This window comes from Mobula birostris, chromosome 11, assembly GCF_030028105.1.
Source record: "Mobula birostris isolate sMobBir1 chromosome 11, sMobBir1.hap1, whole genome shotgun sequence".
NCBI classification, from domain to species: Eukaryota; Metazoa; Chordata; class Chondrichthyes; order Myliobatiformes; family Myliobatidae; genus Mobula; species Mobula birostris.
In genome coordinates this window covers 102,782,803-102,805,259 of record NC_092380.1, presented here as the reverse complement: position 1 = coordinate 102,805,259, position 22,457 = coordinate 102,782,803, and the positions used below count along the sequence as shown (strand labels likewise).

The 22,457-nt window shown below is 40.9% G+C and overlaps 1 protein-coding gene across 1 annotated transcript in view; it reads right to left on the bottom strand.

Annotated features, from left to right (window-relative positions):
- ano1a (anoctamin 1, calcium activated chloride channel a) overlaps positions 1 to 22,457 on the bottom strand; it is a 297,185-nt gene that overhangs the window by 69,785 nt on the left and 204,943 nt on the right. Inside the window, exons 14-18 of the mRNA XM_072272773.1 lie at positions 15,366 to 15,448; positions 15,237 to 15,248; positions 12,355 to 12,429; positions 11,572 to 11,649; positions 5,591 to 5,665 (exon numbers count right to left, since the gene is read on the bottom strand). Coding sequence (XP_072128874.1) covers positions 5,591 to 5,665; positions 11,572 to 11,649; positions 12,355 to 12,429; positions 15,237 to 15,248; positions 15,366 to 15,448 — 323 coding nt within the window. The remainder of the gene's footprint in view (positions 1 to 5,590; positions 5,666 to 11,571; positions 11,650 to 12,354; positions 12,430 to 15,236; positions 15,249 to 15,365; positions 15,449 to 22,457) is intronic.

Sequence of the window (22,457 nt, the reverse complement as noted above, 5' to 3'; positions counted from 1 at the left end):
CTGGGAACAGATGTAGTGGAGATGAAGGAAATAGCATTTTACAGAAAACAAGGTGTGAATAGTTATAGCCAAGACAACTATGGGAATTGGTTGGTTAATGAAAGATGTCGGTCAATAGTTTCTCTCCAGAAATGGAGACAAGGAGATCGAGGAAGGGGCAGGGGGTGTCAGAAATGGACCAAGTGAATGCAAGGGCAGGGTGGAAGTTGGAGGCAAGTTTGATGAAATTGACGAGCTCAGCATGGGTGCACTAGCATCATCAATGCAGTCGCCAATGTAGCAGAGGAAGAGTTGGGGAGCATTACCGGGGAAGGATTGGAACATGGATGTTCTACGTAACTAACGAAGGGGCAGGCATAGCTGGGGCCCATATGGATGCCCATGGCTATCCCTCAAGTCTGGAGAAAGTGGGAGAAGCCAAAGGAACTTGTCCTCTTTCCCCTCCCCCATCACCACCTTCTTATTCTGGCATCTTCCCCCTTCCTTTCCAGTCCTGATGAAGAGACTTGGCCTGAAACGTTGACTTTAGATTCCTTTCCGTAGTTGCTGTGTGTTGCTTTGGATTTCTAGCATCCGCAGATTTTCTCATGTTTATACAGGACAGGATGTTAGAAATGAAGTGATCAAGCCACTTCATCAGGACTAACGCACAGTGCTCAGATATCGTTTAAGTGGGCATTTCAATATTACCTTCATTAGCAAGAAGAGTGAATAAAGACACAATCTGCAGATTTTCTCATGTTTAAACTTTTCTAACACCAGATTGTAATTTTATTTCATTAATTTACAATGCTTCTAGTTATATTGGTGTGACATCCTTACTTCAAAGGCCTTTATAATTTAATTCAGATTGTGAGATTTGCCAACCTTTATTCCAGCTTGTACTTTTACAGGAGTTAGGGTGAGTGCTTTAATATTTCATATGTAGTACGGTAACTGTAGCTGAACATCATACTTCAAAGACATTTGATTAAAAATTAACAATGTCACAGCAAGACAATATACTCAATGGCTGCCTCTGCCCACCCTCCATGTTCTAACCACAGTCCCTTTATTGTGCGTACTGAGTAGATAAGAAGGAATTGTTTCCTCAGACAAGACCACGTGGCATAACGGTTAGCACACTGCTATTACAGCTCAGGACGTCGGAGTTCAGAGTTCAATTCTGTCATTCTCTGTAAGGAGTCTCTGTACGTCCTCCCTGTGGAATGCGTGGGCTTTCCCCGGGTGCTCCGGATTCCTCCCACAATCCAAAAACGTACCGGTTAGTGGGTTAATTGGTCATTCTAAATTGTCCTGTGATTGGATTAGGGTTAAATTGGGATTGTCAGGAGTTGATGGGCAGTTTACTAGAAGTTCAAGAGTGTCAAGGGGTGGAAGTGTGTGAAATTGTCATTACTAGGGAGAAGGTTCATGGGAAGCTGAAAGGTCTGAAGGTAAATAAATCACTTGGACCAGATGGTCTACACACCAGGGCTCTAAAAGAGGTGGCTAAAGAGATTTTGGAGGCATTAGAAATGATCTTTCAATAATCAATTGATTCTGGCATGGTTCTGGAGGAATGGAAAATCGCAAATGTCACTCCACTCTTCAAGAAGGGAGAGAGACAGAAGAAAGGAAATTATAGGACAGTTTGTCTGACCTCAGTGGTTGGGAAGATGTTGAAATCGATTGTAAGGATGTGGTTTCAGGGTAGTTGGAGGTACATGATAAAATTGGCTGTGGTCAGCATGGTTTCCTTAAGAGAAAATCTTTATTGACAAATGTGTTGAAATCCTTTGAAGAAATAACAAGCAGGATAGTCAAAGGAGAATTGGCAGATGTTGTGTACTTGGACTTTTTGAAGGCCTTTGATAACATGCCACACTTAAGGCTGCTTAACAAGTTAAGAGCCCATGGTATTACAGGAAAGTTACTAGCATAGAAAGAGCATTAGCTGATTGGCAGGAGGCAAAGACAGGGAATCAAGGGAGACTTTTCTAGTTGGCTGCCGGTGGCTGGTGGTGTTCCATAGCGGGCTATGCTGGGACCTCTTTTTACAGTATACGTCAACGATTTGGATAACGGAATTGATGGCTTTCTGGCTAGGTTTGTGGACAATATGAAGATAGGTGGAGGGGCAGGTAATTCTGAGGAAGTAGGAGGGCTCCAGAAGGACTTAGACAGATTAGGAAATGGACAAAGAAGTGGCAGTTGGAATACAGCGTTGGGAAGTGTATAGCCATGCATTTTGGTAGAAGAGAATGGTTGACTATTTACTAAATGGAGATCAAGTACAAAAAAAAAAGGTGCAAAGGGACTTGGGGGTCCTTGTTGCAGGATTCCAGAAGATTAATTTGTAGGTTGAGTCTGTGTTGAGGAAGGCAAATGCAATGTTAGCATTCATTTCAGGAGGACTAGTATAAAAAAGCAACGATGTAATGTTGAAACTTTATAATGCTCTTGTGAGGCCTCATTTGGAGCATTGTGAATAGGCTTGGCCCCCTTATCTTAGAAAGAATGTGCTGAAACTGGCGGGGGTTTAAAGGAGATTCATGAAAATGATTCCAGGATTGAATAGCTTGTCATATGAAGAGTGTTTGATGGCTCTGGGCCTGTATTCACTGGAATTCAGAAGAATGAGAGGTGATTTCATTGAAACCTATTGATGAAAGGCCTTGATAGAGTGGATGTGGAGAGGATGTTTCCTATGGTGAGAGTATCTAAGACCAGAGGACTCAGCCTCAGAATAGAGGAGCGTCCTTTTAGAGGAAGAATTTCTTTAGCTAGAGAGTGGTGAATCTGTGGAATTCTTTGCCACAGGCTACTATGGAGGCCAAGTATTTATGTATATTTAACGCAGAGGTTGATCGATTCTTGATTAGTCAGGGCGTGAAGGGATACAGGGAGAAGGCAGGAGATTGGGGCTGAGAGATGAAATGGGATCAGCCATGATGAAATGGTGGAGCAGAGCTGATGGGCCAAATGTCTAAATTCTGCGAAATATCTAACACCTTATGATCAGATGGTGGAGAGCCATTTGTTGGAACCACTGATGTTCTTCTGGTGAAGGACTGGGATTTAGATCCAGTAACAATCAAGGACAATACCATTTAGAAATGATAGCACTGGCAGTAGTGACATTCCCACATATCTGAATCCTTTGCCTCTTATGCTGAAGAGGACACAAGTTTGAGGAGGTGATAGTGGACCACTGGAAAATGACACTGGAGAGGTACAGTAGTAATGGGGGATAAAGATATGGCAGATGAATTTAATAAGTATTTTGTGTCAGCCTTCACTGTGGAAGGCACTAGTAGTATGCCAGAAATTGAAGAGTGTCGGGGGGAAAAAGTGGGTGTAGTTGCTAACACTAAGGCGAAGGTGTTTGGGAAGGAGAAGGGTCTGAATGTAGGTAAGTCATCTGGACTCTTAGTTTCTTTTATTTATTATTATTTTTCTCTTGTATTTGTACATTGGTTGATAATCTATCCTGTTGGGTGTGGTCTTCATTTATGTTTCTATTATATTCTGTGGATTTACTACCTATGCCCACCAGAAAAATAAACCTCAGGGATGTTTATGGTAACATTTATGTACTTCTAAAATTTACTTTGAACTTGAACCAGCCTTTGGACCAGAGAGTGTGCACCCCAAGGTTCTGAAAGAGGTAGCGAAATAAATTGTGGAGACATTAGTAATGATCTTTTAAGGTATCACTAGATTCTGGAATGTTTCTAGAGGTCTGGAAAATTGCAAATGTCACTCTACTCTTTAAGAAAGGAAGCAAGCTGAAGAAAGGAAATTATAAACCTGCTAGCCTGACTTCAGTGGTTAGGAAGTTTTTGGATGAGATTTTGGGATACCTCGAGGCACTTCATAAAGGAGGCCAAAGCCAGCATGGTTTCCTTAAGGGGAAATCTTGCCTGACACATCTGTCAGAATTCTGAGAGAAAATAAAAAAATAGACAAAGGATAGTCAATGGATGTTGTCTACTGGGATTTTCAGAAGGCTTTTGGCCAAGGTGCTGCAGATGAGGCTGCTTAAAAAGGTAAGAGCCCATGGAATTACAAGAAAGATACTAGCATGCATAGAAGATTGGCTGACTGGCAGGAAGTAAAGAGTCAGAATAAAGGGACCTTTTCTGGTAGGCTGCTGGTGACAGAATTGATGGCTTCATGGCCAATCTGGCAGATAATAAAAAGATAGGTGGAGGGGCAGGTAGTGCTGAGGAACTGAGGAGTCTGCAGAAGGACTTAGACAGATTAAGAGAATGGGCAAAGTAGTGACAGATCAATATAGTGTAGGAAAGTATATGGTCATGCACTTTGGTAGAAGGAATAAACTTATTCATTTATTTTTTTTATCTATTTAGCGATACTATGCCGCAATCCATCAATATAACCTGAGCATAATTACTGGACGATTTACACTGACCAATTAACCTACTAACTGTTACATCTTTGGACTGTGGGAGGAAACGAACACATTCATGGGGAGGAGTACAGTCTCCTTGCAGATGACGGCCCGAAGTAGATTATTTTCTGAGCAGGGAGATATTCAAATATCAGAGGCGCAGGGGGACTTGGGAGTCCTCATGTAGGATTTGGTGAAGTTTAACTTGCAGGTTCAGTTGGTGGTGAGGAAGGCAAATGCAATGTTACCATTCATTTCAAGAGGGTTAGAATATAAAAGCAAGGACGTAATTTTTAGGTTTTATAAGGCAATGGTCAAGACTATATTTGGAACACTGTGAGCAGTATCTAAGAAAAATTATGCTGGCATTGGAGAGAATCCAGAGGAGGTCCATGAGAATGATTCCAGGAATGAAAGGGTGAATGTATGAGGAGAGTTTGGTGACTCTGGGCCTGTACTCCTAGGATTTAGAAGAATGGGAGGGGATTTCATTGAAACCCTTTGAATATTGAAAGGCCTAGACAGAACGGATTTTTCCTGTAGTGGGGGAGTCTAGAAGCGGGGTACAGCCTCAGAATAGAGGGACATCCTTTTAGAAGAGAGATGAGGAGGAACTTCTTTAGTCAGAGGATACTGAATCCATGGAATTCATTGCCACAGATGGCTGCAGAGGCTAAGTCATCGTGTATATTTAAAGCAGAGGTTAATTGATCGCGCTTAGTCAGGGCATAAAGGTTTTGGGGAGAAGACAGGAAAATGGGGCTACAAGGGACAATAAATCAGTCATGATGGAATGGTGGACCAGCCTCAAAGGGCCAAGTGGCCTAAATACTCTCATGCCTTATGTTCTTATGTATGAACAGTATACAAAACAAGCTTTTTACTATATCTTGGTTCATGTGACAATATTAAATCAACTCTAATAAAGCACTTTGTAATTGGATTGGAAAGGAAGAATGAAGGATCTCAGCCTGAACCATCGACTGCACTCTTTTCCATAGATGCTGCCTGGCTTGCTGAGTTCCTCCAGAATTTTGTGTGTGCTGCTTGAAATGCAAGTCTTTTATATGTTGTCCTGATCATTCTTTAATACCTTTGACATCAGAATTACTTTGAGAATGCATAACATTACAGAATCCCCATTAAAACCAAATTTCATCCGTAATTCCACTGAGAAGTTATCTTCATTCTTACCATGAAAAGGATGCTGACCATATTTGTCAGGTAAGCTGGGCCACGGTCCCTCCAAGTCAGTTTCTCCTTTTCAGTCTATGAACACAAGCAGAATCAGTAAAACAGTTAATCCCTCAAGCTAACCTTTTAACTGTAATATGTGCTAGGAGCTTCTGCTCAAAATAAGTCCTTATCTGAAACCGTGAGGTCCATCAGGTTTCACCTGGACAGAAGGTGGTTAAATAATACAGAACTGTCAGACACAAGCAATGCCTTTGCAAACCTTGTGTGTCTCAGGAACTATATATCGGACCAAAAACCAACCTACTTAAATGTCTGATCTATATCTGAGAGTACACTGTGATTAGTCCACAATGCTTGACAAACTCCTTTATTATGAGACTGCACCTCTCAACTGTAATTCAAACAACTTCCAAAGTGTTGTTAAAAAGATTATATTATATTTAGAAAACTAACTCTCTATTCGCCCAATGGGTCTTCTTTGGTTATTATGGCTGTTCAGTCTGGGCATTCTGTATTTCAGTAAGACCAAGGAAATGATTGTGGGCTTCAGGAAAGGGAAGTCAGGAGAAAGCATGACAGTCCTTAATGAGTGGCCGGCAGTGGAAAGGGTGAGCAGCTTCAAGTTCTTGGGTGTCAGATCTCTGAAGATCTATCCTGGGCCCAACATATTATTACAATTACACAGAAGGCATGTCAGTGGCTTAAATTTCATTAGGAGTTGAGGAGGTTCGTTATGGCACCAAAGACTCTAGCAAATTTCTACAGGTGTACCGTGGAGAGCATTCTGGCCGGTTGCCACACCATCTGGTGTGGAGGTGCCAGTGCTGCATAAGCCAGCTCCATCATGGACACTCAGCTCCCCACCATCAAGGATATATTCAATGCTGCAAGAAAGCAGCATCCATCATCAAGGAACTTTACCATCCTTCTCATTACTACCACCAGGGAGGTGGTACAGGAGCCTGACGACACAAACTGATTCTTCCCCTTTGCCATCAGATTTCTCGATGGTCCGTGAACCATGAACACTATTTTGCTCTATTTTTATACTACTTACTTTAAAAAATTCTCATTGTAAGTTAATTTGCTTTATGTATTTCACTGCACTGTGGGAGCAAAACAACAAATTTCATGACTTATGTCAGTGATAATAAGCCTGATTCTGATTAATATATTTTATTTTCTCTTGTTCTGGGATTTAACTTTTTTTTTACATTATTCAACTATGATCATACACAAATGGGTCAGACAATCCAATAGTCATTGTGTTGAAGTACCAGTTACTGTAGGTGTGTCTCCAAACCCTAAGCTTCATTTAAAAACTTTGTAGCACACCCAGTAATATTTGAACATCTTGTTCTTGAGTCCTCTCCGAAACAAAATCCTCATTTTCCTCACTTGGAGGCCCTCATCAGTACGTATTGGCGACAACACCTCCTCCACAATCACCATCAGCACAGGTGTACCGCAAGGCTGTGTACTTAGCCCCCTGCTCTACTCACTTTATACCCATGATTGTGTGGCTAAATACAGCTCCAATGGCATATTTAAGTTTGCTTAAGATACCACTGTTGATGGTCAAATTGGCATATAGGAGGGAGGTTGCACATCTGTTTGAATGGTGCCAAAACAGCAACCTCTCACTCAGTGTCAGCAAAACCAAAGAGCGGATTATTTATTACAGGAGGAAGAAATCGGAGGTCCATGAGCCAGTCCTCATCAGGGGATCAGAGGTGGTGAGGGTCAGCAACTTTAAATTACTTGGTATTATCATATCAGAGGATCTGATGAAAGTGCCATCACAAAGAAGACATTACAAGTTTGTGTAAATTCAGTATGTCGTCTAAAACGTTGACAAACTTCTATAGATGCACAGTGGAAGGTATATTGACTGGTTGCATCATGGCCTAGTATGGAAACACCAATGCCCAGGAATGGAAAGAGTCTATGGAAAGTGGTGGAAAGGCAAAATTGTCTATATAAAGTAGTGGATACATATATCATTATTTTAAAAGCATGTCATACAGTGTCAGCACCCACCCCCCCATGCAGTCTCTGAGCAGTTTTTGGTTTGTTTTCAAGAAACCGATACATATATAGTTCCATTGACATAGGTTTACAGACAAGCTGTATGTACAAAATGGACAGTTCATCCAATTTCTAAGCTTTTACCAAGGTCTGTATTATTGAACACATTGAAAATTCAATGAAAGAATCAAAAATTCAAACTGGACTCCCAGCAACCAGGTGCCTTGGGTCAATTGGAAACAAAAAGGGGAACAAAGCTTAATTTTCCTTTACATTAGCAGACACAAGGTGACAAGATACAATAGATATTGAGACTGGCTTTTGAAATAGTGCACACACACCACTAAAAAAAGTTAATCAACGTATAATTCTTCACAAATATGTGGTCTTCTAACATCAGTGGCCACTTTATGAGGTTCACCTGTATACCTGCTCGTTAATGCAAATATCTAATCAGCCAATCATGTGGCAGCAACTCAATGCATAAAAACATGCAGAAATGGTCAAGAGGTTCAGTTGTTGTTCAGACCAAACATCAGGATGGAGAAGAAATATGATCTAAGTGACTTTAACCAAGGAATGATTGTTGCTGCCAGAAGTGGTAGTTTAAGTATCTCAGAAACTGCAAATCTCCTGGAATTTTTACGCACAGCCTCTAGAGCTTACAGAGGATGGTGCGGAAAAAAAACAACCAGTAAGTGGCAGTTCTGTAGGCAAAAACAGCTCATTGATAAGAGAGGTGAGAGAAGAATGGCCAGACTGGTTCAAGCTGACAGGAAGTTGACAGTAAATCAAATGATCACGCTTTGCAACAGAGGTGTGCAGAAGAGCATCTCTGAATGCACAACCAGCTGAACCTTGACGTGGACAGTCTGCAGCAGCCAAAGACCATGAACATATACTTAGTGGCCATTTTATTCAGTACAAGAGGTACCTAATAAAGTGGCCACTGAGTGTATGTGTATTCAACATAAACATGTTCAGTCAGCATTTAACACCATCATACCCTCAGAACTAATCAACAAGCTCCAAAATCTGGGTCTCTGTACCTCCCCACTCTGCAACTGGATGCTTGACTTCCTCATTGTCAAACCACAGTCAGTGTGGATCAGAAATAACATCTCCTCTCTGGCAATCAATACTGGTGCACTTTAAGGATGCATGTTTAGCCCACTGCTTTACTTTCCCTCTCTCTACACCTGACTCTGTGGCTGGGCACAGTTCAAAACACCACCTATAAATTTTCTGATGACACAACTATTGCTGGCAGAATTTTAGAAGGTGATGAGGTGGTGTACAGGAGTGAGCTAGATCAGCTGGTTGAGTGGTGTTGCAATAACAATCTTGTACTCAACATCAGAAAGACCAAGGGATTGCTTATGGACTTCATGAAGGGGAAATTGAGGGGACACAAACCTGTTCTCAACAAAGGATCAGCAGTGGAAAGGGAGAGTAATTTCAAGTTCCTTAGTATCAACATCTCAGAAGATCTATCCTAGGCCCAATATATTGATATATTTATAAAGAAGGCACGACAACGGCTACATTTCATTAGGAGTTTGAGGAGACCTGGTACAAAGACTCTGACAAAGTTTTACAGATGTACCATGGAAAGCATTCTAACTGGGTGCGTCGCCATCTGGTATGGAGGGGCCATTGCACAGGATCGGAAAAAAAACGACAGAAATTTGCAAACTCAGCCAACTCCATCTTGAGCACTAGCCTCCCCAGCATCTGATTATAGGGAGCTGTGAAAAGGATGGCCAGTTTTAAGGTTGGAGATGAAAGAAGAGAATATTAGTACAAAGAAAACATGATTAAGGGGCCATTTATTCCTCCATTCCATAAGAATCAGGGTTGACCTCTTACCTGGTGCCATTTTGCTTCACTAACACACCTCTTGACCCCTTTGAAACCCAAAAACATCTCAATCTGTATATTGAATACAGTCAGCAACCGAGCTCTCACAACAACTACGGTAGAGGTTTCTAATGATTCAGCCTCCTGTGGAAGAGGATGTTTCTGCTGTTACCATCCTGAATGGCGGAAACCTTAATGGGACCCTGGTCCATTGGTGTAAAGATCCACGTGAAGGGAAGTACAACCCTGCGTCAATGCCTTCATGACAACGGAGAGAATGGTCTACGTTTTAGTGAAATGACCTTTCATTTTTCTACACGGCGTAAGCCCAGTCAGAATTCGTTGCTCCTTACATGCTCATTCCATGCTCATCCTGAACATGGGTTTGAGATCACTGGCCCTTTTATGTCTTATTATTCAAGCGTTATCTGATACCCTGAGCCCTCCTAAAAAAAAGATTACTTTTAGTAACATTTAGCTTGCCAATCAGGAATCAGGGTGTGGAGAGTCAAACAGCATGGACCACGGGGCCCACTGTGTTCACAATGATAAGGTGGGCACCCATTTGTATTTATCTGTCATTTTGAAACACCGGCTCTGTCGCCTTCAGTGACGCAAGGTTCAAGTCCTCATGCTAAATAATGTCAGTGATTCCGTTTCAATCACTCCCCAGCAGCGCATACTATGTGCTCACCACTCGTGTTTAAAAAAAAAGGACTCCCTCAGGCTTCCTCAAAATCTCTCACCCTAAATCCACATCCTCTAGTTTTATCTACCACATATGGAAAAAAAGGTTTCCTGATGTCTTCCTTGTGTCCGTTCTGAAGGTGTTTTTATTTACAGTAAGATGGATCCTCACAATCTACCTCATCGTGATATGGTCTGGCTGCACTGATAACTGAATATTCTGCTTTCTCCTGTACTACCTCAATGTACTGATATGTTGAAATGATCTATTTGCATGATGTGCAAATCTAATGTTTTACACTGTGCTTTGGTACTTGCAACAGTAATAACCTAATTTAACAATTTTTATTTTAAATCTTTTTTTAAAATCAATAATTGTCAGCACAGAGGTCACAACCAAGACTAAATTAAGACTGCCCATCACACGTGAGGCTGACGAATAAAAGTCAATCACATTTTGAACTAAATGAATGCAAGTAGCCTCTTTGCAAAGTAGCTTGGCTGCTGAGTGGTTGGGCCCTCAAACACCCAATTACTTTAAAAACATTCTTTGTAAGCTAAACTTATTAATTATATAATTCCAGATCTTGCTTAGGAGTCCTTACAAAGTGAACATGAATTAAATCAGTTGGTCATTATCAATGGGAAATATTTCATAAGGACAAACTTCAAAACTAGAAGCTTAGCACATTAATGCCCTGATTGACTACAGCTGCTAGAACTATTTGCTACTTGTTAAGCATCACAGGATAAGTCACATGGTGCACAAAAGTCACTAATCACATGCACAGTGATAACCATACTAAGGTGGCTGAAAACAAAACTGAATTAGAGTGCCTTTAACAAATATGACATGCACAGCCATTCTAATGCATCGCTTTACCAACTATCGGATGCTTTTAATAAAGTGACTAAGTTTGGCAATACAATATCTATTAGCTTGTTGAGAAAGACTGCCACTTTAAATTGCATGTGCCACTTCCAAGTAATTTCATTAAAAATTTGGATAGATTTATCTGGGGAACAACTTTTCCAGCTAATGTAATGATAAAGAATTTTTGGAAAAAAAAAGCAGAAGACATTATGGTGAGATACCATCTCTCAGTTGTGTTTATTCAATACTTTGAGAACATTGATAATCAATCAGACAATCCAGCATAATATTCATCAGCTCTAAATTGAAGAAAGCATTTTCTTTTCCACTTGGTTAATCAATTGTCAGAAAATTAAATGAGCAAGTTTATTGACATAATGCACAATTGAAATAACGAGTGTACTTTATGACAATAAATTGCACATTTAGGTGTGCACATGGCAACTATAATTAAAAAAAACAAATGGCTCCATGTCCTTCTAAACAAACTTTGAAAAATAAACAAGAAAGTTTTATTTTCAACTGGTACCAATTTCACCCCAGCCATGGCATTCAAAACTCTGTTTTTCCATTTGTTTGGCTGTTCCTCCACGCCTTCTGCTGCCTTCTGAGGTCAGGTAGAGAAAAGGCCCATACAGGCAGAGTGTTAAACATATCAATATAAACTAACATTAGGGATTCAATATAAAGTGAACGTTATTGTCTATTTCATTGCATTAGGGAAATGCTGAAAATCACCTTGAAACCCAGGAACAGCCTCAAACTTGATGGAGTTAATTACATGATATCTCTTCCATTCATTTCTATTGTGTTTTAATCATCAAAAAGCACCTTGGATTAACAAGAGTATAGATGTTCCCCTTTTAGCAGTCATTAGCAAGGTCAATCTCGGTAATTCCTTAATCTTGTGTTACCATCAAAGATACTCTATTTAACACATAATCCCAGATGCAGGAGTAAAACCAACAATTACATGGACTAGTGCCCAAACATTAACTTAATAAAGCCCATCAATATATACATCCAGTAAGACTGAATTTTGGGGAAAATTACAAAAAATGAACGAGTACAAAAATTTAAAAAAAATGCAGAACATAAACACAAGAGATTCTGCAGGAAATGGAAATCTTGAACACACACACAAAGTGCTGGAGGAACTCAATAAATCAGGCAGCAGCTATGGAAGGGAATAAAACTGCCCGACTTGCCAAGCTCCTCCAGCATTTTGTGTGTGTTGCTCAAAAAACAACAAAGAATAATTTGGGTCTTTAGCTAAAAGTAAGTGTTATTTACATTGAAGGCTTATCTATACCTCTTCTTTCTTTTGAAGCTCTTTTTTCAAAACTTTACTCAGAACTCTAGCCTCATACTCAGGACGTGGATGATCCTGTTTATTTCAAAAGGGAAGAAAACAGTCAGCAGAAACATTAGCCATAATTAAAAAGCTACATTTAATATAAGTTATTCAAAGCTCAACTGCTTTTTACTCAGTTAAACTTTGCTAGAAAAAATCCATATTTTCTCTTGCCCTTATGCAGAAAACATCATTACAGGAGTACTGGAGAGTCGTGTGCTGTGTTGGGCCATGATCTGAGAAAGGATGTGTTGGCATTGGAGACAGTCCACAGCGGTGCCACAAGAATGATCCCAGGAATGAAAATGTTAATGTATGTGGAGCGTTTGATGGCTCTGGGCCTGTACTTGCTGGAGTTTAGATGAACGAAGGGAGATCTCATTGAAACCCATCAAATATTGAATAACCTGCATAGAATGGACATGGAGAGGATACTTCCAATTGTGGGGGAGTTAAGGAAAAAAGAGCACAACTTCACAATACAAGGACGAGAAAGAATGAGGAGGTGAGGAGGAATTTCTTTAGCCAGAGGATGGTGAATCTCTGGAGTTCATTGCCACAGACAGCTGTGGAGGTCATTGGGTATACTTAAAGCAGAAGTTGACAGGCTCGTGCTTAGTAAGGGCGTCAAAGGTTACAAGTTGAAGTTAGGAGAATGGCATTGAGCAAAATAATAAATCAGCCATGATGGAATGGTGGAGCAGACTCCTTGGGCTAAATGGCCTAATTCTGCTCCAATAACTTATGGTCTTATGAACTATCAAAATGTTATAAACTTGAACCTTAAGTTTGATTACTTTTGAGAACATACAAATATATATCAATATCAAGAATCAACTTAGTATTTACATAATGTTTGTAAGAGTACCCAAACATTTACCCAATTAACCCATTGAGCAATAAACCTTTTGTTTCCCCAATACAAGAACATTTTCTCGACACTAACACAGTTAACTTGTATGACTGCCAACAAATGCCACCTCCAGAAATCTCACATTTTTTTGGAATGCCAATATACTTGTTTCTTTTGAAGTGGGGATAGAAATTCAGGCTCATATCTATTGGATGCTGAATTTCCCCAATCTTTACCAAGAATAGAGGCAGACAATTGTCAGGTGGTTTTGTGGGAAAGCACACTGCAGCTATCATTTACCATCGGACAGAGACTAAAAACACAATCAAGATAGTGGTCTAAATTGCAAAACTGCCTGCAATAAAGGAAATGGAGGTTTAAGATGACCAAAAATGTTAAAAGTAAACTTTTCGAGTTACCACCGTACTAAAAATGACTCTGAACTAAACATTTTATTTACTAGTCTTCATTTATAAAACATCTCAAATACAATCAGTGGCCACTTTATTAGGTATAACTGTACACCTGCTCATTAATGCAAATATCTAATCAGCCAATCATGTGGCAGCAATCAAATGCATAAAGACATGCAGACATGGTCAGGAGGTTCATTTTGCTGGGCATGGGTGAGAGAGCACAAGTCCGGGTATTTTTAGCATTTTTAAGGGGTACAGGGGTTTTTTATAGACTATGACGAATAAACAGGAATAGGATACTAGGATGGTCAAAGATGGGAGGGTGAAGTGTAGGTTTGTGTGTGTGTGTGTGTGTGTGTGTGTGTGCGTGTGATTGGGTGAAGGGATTTAGAATGTATGTCTAGTGCACATTCTGGAGCAGAGGGTGGCGGTAATGCACCATTAAGCTGGATGCCAACCGCTGTAAAACAAGATACAGACAGACAGACAGGAGGTTCATTTGTTGTTCAGACCAAACATCAGAGTGGGGAAGAAATGTAATGTTGATGGTGCCAAATGGGGTGATTTGAGAATCCTAGAAACTACTGATCTCCTGGGATTTTCACGCACAGTAGCCTCTAGAGTTTACAGAGAATGGTGTAAAAACAAAAAAAAAATCCAGTGAGTTGCAGTTTATTTATTTAGAGTGACAGCGTAGAATAGGCCCTTCCGCCCAGAAACTCCCAACAACCTTGATTTAAACTTAACTTAGTCATGGGACAATTTACAATGACGAGTTAACCTAGCCATACCTCTGTAGATTGCAAGAGTAAACAGGAGCACCCGGAGAAAACCCATACATTCCATGGGAGGACGTACAGAGACTCTTTACAGAGGACGGTGGGATTGAATGTGGAAATGCAATGCCCGATGCTGCAATAGCCTCGTGTTAACTGCCACACTACCGTGGCGCCCAAGTTCTGTGGGTGACAACACCTTGTTAATGACAGAGGCCACAGGAGAACGGCCAGACTGGTTCAAGCTGACAGGAAGGCGACTGCAACTCAAGTAACTGCATGTTACAACACCGGTGTGCAGAAGAGCATTTCTGAACCCACAACATGTCAAAGCTTGAAGTGGACCGGCTACAGCAGTAGAAGACCATGGAATATCCACTCAGTGGCCACATTATTAGGTACAGGAAGTAACTAATAATAAATTGGCCAATGAATGTATACAACTACCTTAAATGACTAAAAGATCTTTTGGGCTTTCCAGCTTCTAATTAGCATAAAATCACCAAATTTGGAAGAGTCATTTTTGCACCTGGGATGAAATAGAAAGAGGCATTTATGGCAGGCAAGTACAAGTACTGAGTAGTTCGATGAGGAATCCTCTATTATGGCACGTGTGATTTAGTTTGACAATACAACATGTAGAAAGAAAAGGTAAAAGCTCCGAAGCGTAACATAAAATTGTATTGGATTAATCCCAGCCCCTCCCCCCACCCAGCACCAATACAGCAACAGAAACATCATAATTAGGCAAGCTTCAGAAAGATGTACAGGAGTTAATTAAAAAAAAATCCAAACCTTTAATCGTTCCTTCAGGCCGACGGCAACAGAAGAAGAAAGAAGTGTTATTAATGGCAAAAATTAATGGCAAAATATTGTTCAATGAAAATTTAGGGATTTTTAAGGAATGAATCTTAAAAATCTAACCTCATCCTCTTCAAATCCAGTAAGATCCCACCTATAATTCAGCCTCATTTGGCACCTTTTCCAGTGTTCCAAGAACATGGCAGCTGGAAATAAAATTGGCTTTTATCAAAATGATCATTATTTTTCCAGCAATAAATTAAAATGACTACAAAGTAATGAGTCTTTTTAAATATAAAGAATTTCTTAAAATAATTTCTCCACATTCCTACACAACAGTGTACTGACTTTGGGGGATAAAAGTGCCCTTCACTTGTAGACACTGTAGATCGTTTGCCATGCCAAAATCATGATATGTGACGGATGCTTAGATGTAGATAGAGATACAAGGAAGGATTTTCATTCTGCAGCTGTTATCTCAGTGAGACCATGGATAGCATTGATGGTCTCTGTCATAAACTCCAGTCTCCGGTCACCATTAACACTCATTTAATAAGATATAGTGTGGGATAGACCCTTCTGGCCTTCGATCTGTGCCGCCCAGCAATCCCCTGATTTAATTCTAGCATAACCACAGGACAATTTACCATGTCCAATTAACCTACCAACCAGTACATCTTTGTCTTGTAAGAGGAAACTGGAGTATCTGGAGGATGCCCATGCATTCACGTGGAGAACATACAAACTCCTTACAGGCAGTGGCAGGAGTTGAACCCATATTGCTGGTACTGTAAAGCGTTCTGCTAACCACTACACTTCCATGCTAACCTGATCCTCTTCAAACCAAGCAAGATCCCACCCATAATTCAGCCACATTTGACACTTTTTCTAGTGTTCCAAAAACATGGCAGCTGGAAATGTTCTGATTAATTGCCCAAGTTAGGACCAACCTGTTCATACTCATGGTATACCCCATGACAAAAAACTTTGACAAACCTCTATAGATGCAAAGTGGACTGATTGCATCACAGCCTGGTATGGAAACACCAAAGCACCGGAATGGAAAAGGCTACAGAAAATGGTGGATACAGCCCAGTCCATCACAGGCTAAGCCTTCCCCACCATTGACTAAATTTACAAGGAGCGCTGCCACAAGGAAGCAGCATCCATCATCAGGCACCCTCATCACCTAGGCCAAGCTCTCTTCTTGCTGCTGCCATCAAGAAGGAGATACAGGAGCTTGGGGTCCCACACCACCCGGTTCAGGAACAGCTATTACTCCTCAAACATCAGGCTTCCGAATCAGCACGGATAACTTCACATACCTCAACAATGAACTGACTCCACAGCCTATGGACTCACTTTCAAAGACTCTACAACTCACGTTCTCAGTATTTTATATATTTATTTAAAAAATTTACATAATTTGTCTTCTTTTGTACATTGGTTGTTTGTCAGTCTTTTGTATAGTTTTTCATAAATTCTATTGTATTTCTTTTTTTTTGTAAATGCCTGCAAAAAAGTGAATCTCAAGTTAGCACATAGTGACATATACTATGGGAATAACTTCACTCAGCGTCATTTACCACATCATTGAAATGCTCCCACAACCGATGGACTTACTTTCAAGGACTCCTCATCTCATGTTCTCGTTAGTTACTGCTTATTTACTTATTATTATTTCTTTCTTTTGGTATTTAAACAGTTTGCTGTTTTTACACACTGGTTGAATGCCCCGCTTGTTCAGTCTTTCACTTATTCTATTATGGTTATTATTCTTTTATGGATTTATTGAGCATGCCCACAAGAAAATTAATCTCAGGGTTGTAAATGGTGACATGTACTTTGATAATAAATTTAATTTGAACTTGGAAAATCAATTTTCTACTCATTACCAGGACTACTAATTACCCATCCTTATTCATCTTTTAGACTATAAGACTCTAAGATATAGGAGCAGAATTAGGCCATTTGGCCCATTGAGTCTGCACCACCGTTTCATCATGGCTGATCCAGTTTTCCTCAGTCCCAATCTCCTGCCTCAGCCCCCACCATATCCCTTTAGCCCTGACCACTCAAGAATCTATCAACCTCTGCCTTAAATGTACGTAATGACTTGGCTTCCAGAGCTGCCTATGGCGACAAATTCCACAGATTCACAACTCTTTGGCCGAAGAAATTCCTCATTTCCCTTCTAAAAGGATGCCACTCTATTCTGAGGATGTGACCTCTGGACTTAGATACTCCTACTAGAGTATCTAAGATAATCCTTCTCTGTGGATTGTCACCTTGTCGTGGTGGAGAAGCCCGTGTGGTCCTGTGATCCCGAGAGCAATGCTGTCTGGAGCTATGCTCCTGGTAGGGTCACCCATGGTGGTAAGGTCGAGGGTGAGGTCCCTGACAAAGAATAATCCAACCAATACCTCAACGGTGGAACAGGTGGACGAAGTTACTTCGAACCCAACGGCTGTGAAGGCGGATGAAGGCTGCAGCAAACCTGTCAGCTCCGATCGTCGTGGTTTTCATGCCATTGGAATCAGTTGGTTGATTTGTGAAGTATCGTGTGCTTCTTGGAGTGCAACATCAAGTACACGTTAAACAAATACATGCACAGGAGTCTTCGCTCTGTGGGCCACTTCTTCAGAACGAAGACCATCATCCTCGACCTCGAGGGATAGCCACGACGATGACTCCTACTGGAGGAAACATTCTCTCCACATCCACTCTATCAAGGCTTTTCACCATCTGATGGGTTTCAATTAGGTCACTCTCCTCAAGCTGCTGAATTCCACTGAATATAGGCCCAGAGCCATTATACTCTCAGTGAGGCCTCACCAGTGCTTTATAAAGTCTCAACATTATATCCTTGCTTTTTTATTCTAGTCCTCTTAAAATGAATGCTAACATTGCATTTGCCTTACTCACGACAGACTCAACCTGCAAATTAACCTTTAAGGAATCCTGCACAAGGCCTTCCAGGTCCATTGTCCCTCAGATTTTTGTAGTTTCTCTCCATTTAGAAAATTCTCAACCCTTTCACTTCTTCTACTAAAGTGCCAACACTATCCTTCTGTAGCCTCCCTACTTTCTCAAAACTATCTGCCCCTCCACCTATCTTCATATCGTCTGCAAACTTAGCAACAAAGCCAGTAATTCCATCATCCAAATCATTGACATACAAGGTAAAAAGAATCAACACACACCTCTGTGGAACAGCACTAGTCACTGACATTCAACCAGAAAAGGCTCCCTTTTCACCCCACTCTTTGCCTCCTGCCAATCAACCACTTCATTACCCATGCTATAAGCTTTTCTATAATACTATGGGCTCTTAACTTGTCAGCAGCCTCATGTGTGGCACCTTGTCGAAGGCCTTCTGAAAATCCAAGTACACAACATTAACCAATTCTCCTTTGTCTATTCTGCTTGTTATTTCTTCAAAGAAATCCAACATATTTGTCAGGCAACCATGCTGACTACGGCCTATTTTACTAAGTGCTCCAAAACTACATCCTTAACAATCGACCCCAACATCTTCCCAACCACTGAGGTCAGACCAACTGGCCTATAATTTCCTTTCTTCTGCCTCGCTCCTTCCTTGAAGAGTGGAGTGACATTTGCAATTTTCCAGTCTTCCTGAACCATTCCAGAATCTAGTGATTCTTGAAAGATCATTAATATTGCCTCCACAATCTCTTATGCCAGCTCTTTCAGAACCCGAAGTTGTACACCATCTAATCCAGGTGACCTATCTACCTTCAGACCTTTCAGTTTCCCAAGAACCTTCTATATGATAATGGTAACTTTACACACTTCATGAACCCTGACACCTGGAAGTTCACCATCTTGCTAGTTTATGTTCTTCTGAAATCACAGATCTGGTCACCTTCCACCTAGCCTCTTTCCCCTCTCTCTACATTTTTATTCTGGTGTCTTCCCCCATCCTTTTCAGTCCTGAAGATGGGTCTTGGCTCAGAACGCCAACTGTTTATTCATTTCCCCGGATGCTACCTGACCTGCTGAGTTCCTCCAGCATTTTGTGTGTATTGCTTTGGATTTACAGCATCTGCAGACTCTCTTGTGATTAGACAATTGTTATTGCCTTCAAGATGTTGGATAGTATTAAGAAGACTTTTCCTTCAACATTAGCTTTCCTGATCCATTTATACATAAAATTAGAAACAAAGTTTAAATCTCAAGATAGTAAATTCCTATTTTTTCCAATTTCCACAAGGAAGGATAATTTTTTGATGGACAATTTGTTTTAACTAATCAAATATGACACTTCTTGGGGAGGTAGAAATATTCCCCAACACCCATTATCACAACTAGCATCAAGGAACAGTAAAACAATTTCAACGTTCTATTAACATTGAATCACTTTCCCCACAGGTGCAGAACAATTTTACCAATTTCATGGACTAGTGTCCAAATATTTATTAATGAAGCCCAAAAATATACACATGCAATAAGATCAAAGTTGCTGGTGAACGCAGCAGACCAGGCAGCATCTCTAGGAAGAGGTACAGTTGATGTTTCAGGCTGAGACCCTTCGTCAGGACTAACTGAAGGAAGAGTTAGTAAGAGATTTGAAAGTGGGAGGGGAAGATCCAAAATTATAGGAGAAGACAGGAGGGGGAGGGATGGAGCCGAGAGCTGGACAGGTAATTGGCAAAGGGGATACGAGAGGATCATGGGACAGGAGGTCCGGAAAGAAAAACAAGTGGTGGGGGGGAACCCAGAGGATGGGCAAGGGGTATAGTCAGAGGGACAGAGGGAGAAAAAGGAGAGTGAGAGAAAGAATGTGTGTAAAAGCAGGATCTCCCAGTGGCCACACATTTTAATTTCACATCCCATTCCCATTCTGACATGTCTATCCACGGCCTCCTCTACTGTAAAGATGAAGCCACACTCAGGTTGGAGGAACAACACCTTATATTCCGTCTGGGTAGCCTCCAACCTGATGGCACGAACATCGACTTCTCTAACTTCCGCTAATGCCCCACCTCCCCCTCGTACCCCATCTGTTATTTATTTTATACATACATTCTTTCTCTCACTCTCCTTTTTCTTCCTCTGTCCCTCTGACTATATCCCTTGCCCAGCCTCTGGGTCCCCCCCCCCCCCACCCCCCTGTCTTTCTTCCCGGACCTCCTGTCCCATGATCCTCTCGTATCCCCTTTGCCAATCACCAGTCCAGCTCTTGGCTCTATCCCTCCCCCTCCTGTCTTCTCCTATCATTTTGGATCTTCCCCTCCACCTCCCACTTTCAAATCTCTTACTAACTCTTCCTTCAGTCAGTCCTGACGAAGGGTCTCGGCCTGAAACGTTGACTGTATCTCTTCCTAGAGATGCTGCCTGGCCTGCTGCGTTCACCAGCAACTTTGATGTGTGTTGCTTGAATTTCCAGCATCTGCAGAATTCCTGTTGTTCACATGCAATAAGACTAAATTTTGGGGGAAAATTTACATAAATTAACAATAGATACAAAAACTTTAAAAAATGCTAGTTTTTCCTGTAAGAACTAGCATCATGCAGATATTTCTGTACGAACAACAGACACAAAAATTTTAAAAAATGCAGGACATAACATAAACACAAGAGATTCTGCAGATGCTGGAAATCCAGAGTAACACACAAAATGCTAGAGGAACTTAGCTGGTCGGGCGTCATCTGTAGATAGGAATGTAGAAACGACATTTTGGGCCAAGATCCTTCATCAGAAGTAGGACTTCTGAATATACAGCAGGTCAGTGCAATATTGTGGCCTGAAAGACTATATTGTGCTGCGCTGTTCTAAGTTCAATGTAATTCTGGTGGGATGAAAGAGACTTATTGTTGATACGTACGCCAGGTCCCTTCCTCTTCAGTAGCTTAGGCTTTTAAATAAGCTAGGTGCCTGCTTGAGGGGATTTGGTGATTTGGACCAAATGTTCCTAATGGCAGTCAGTAACCCTGGCTGTCCACCTTATAGATTATTTTATAGAACTGATTGCAGAGATTGATTAAGAGCTTTAGTATTACTCCACAAAATGATTACTTCCAGAGTGCTTTTTTTTTGCTCAGAAATTCCTACTTTTCAAACAATTAGAATGTCACCAAAAGATTTATGGAAATAACTTAAGCGATAAACAACTGGCCAGAAAACCTCTACATGTAGCCTTGATGTTTACACTTGTGTAAACATTATAAGCTCTGTTTAATACTTAGCAACTGTTGTGCAATGCCAGTCAAACTTTCAATTACAACTATCCATTAAAACCATTTGTTTTGCTTACAGTCCATTACTTTATGTAAGCTTGCCTTAAATCAACATATGCCGAGCAGCTGAGCATAGGAACATCCATAATGTTTTAATTCTGACGTGACTACCAACGACAATAACAAATCCAAGTAATACTCCTAATATGGCTCCTGTACATAAGAACGTGGAAAGATACTGTATTCTGAAGTACAAAACAGAACAGGCTTCTTGATTTAAGTTGCGCAGGCAGCACAATAGTGTAGCAGAGAGCGTAACGCCTTACTTTTATTGGGGTTCAATTCTGACACGTCTGTCAGGCATTTGCACATTCTCACTGTGGCCGTGTGGGTTTCCTCTGAGTGTTCCAGTTTCCTCCCACATTCCTAAGATGAGATGGGGCTAATAGGTTGTGGGTCTGCTATGACGCTGCCAGAAGTGTGGCAACATTTGCAGGATGACCCAAGAACATCCTCGGACTGTGTTGGTCACTGATGCAAATGTTGCCGTTCACTGCATGCTTCAATGTACATGGGACAAATAAAGCTCATTTTTAATCTTTAAATGCAGGGCAAAATGGAAAGGTAGCTTGTAAGTGCACTTCTGCTTTCCAAGATGAACTCTGAGAAATAAAGAAAAGTCAATTGAGAACAGTCTGATAAATTTATTTGCCAACTGTTGTTCTGCTCTGTCTACAACCTCCTACATTGGTCACCTCAAATAAAACCCTTCATCTTTCCAGTCAGTTATCAACCTTTTGTTTTTAACACATTTACTTAATTCAGTTCTCAATCACAGTTTCAGTGTTGTAGATGTGGGAATTAATCAATGTGTTATAGCTGCGAGAGTTGTGGGGATAACCTCCCACTGCCCATCAAGTGCTCCCAAAGGTGTGTGTCTCAAATAGCCTCTTGCAACCAGGTTCAGCTCATTGCCTTCATGTGTGTCTTAGCTACTAAGCACAGCAGACCCTT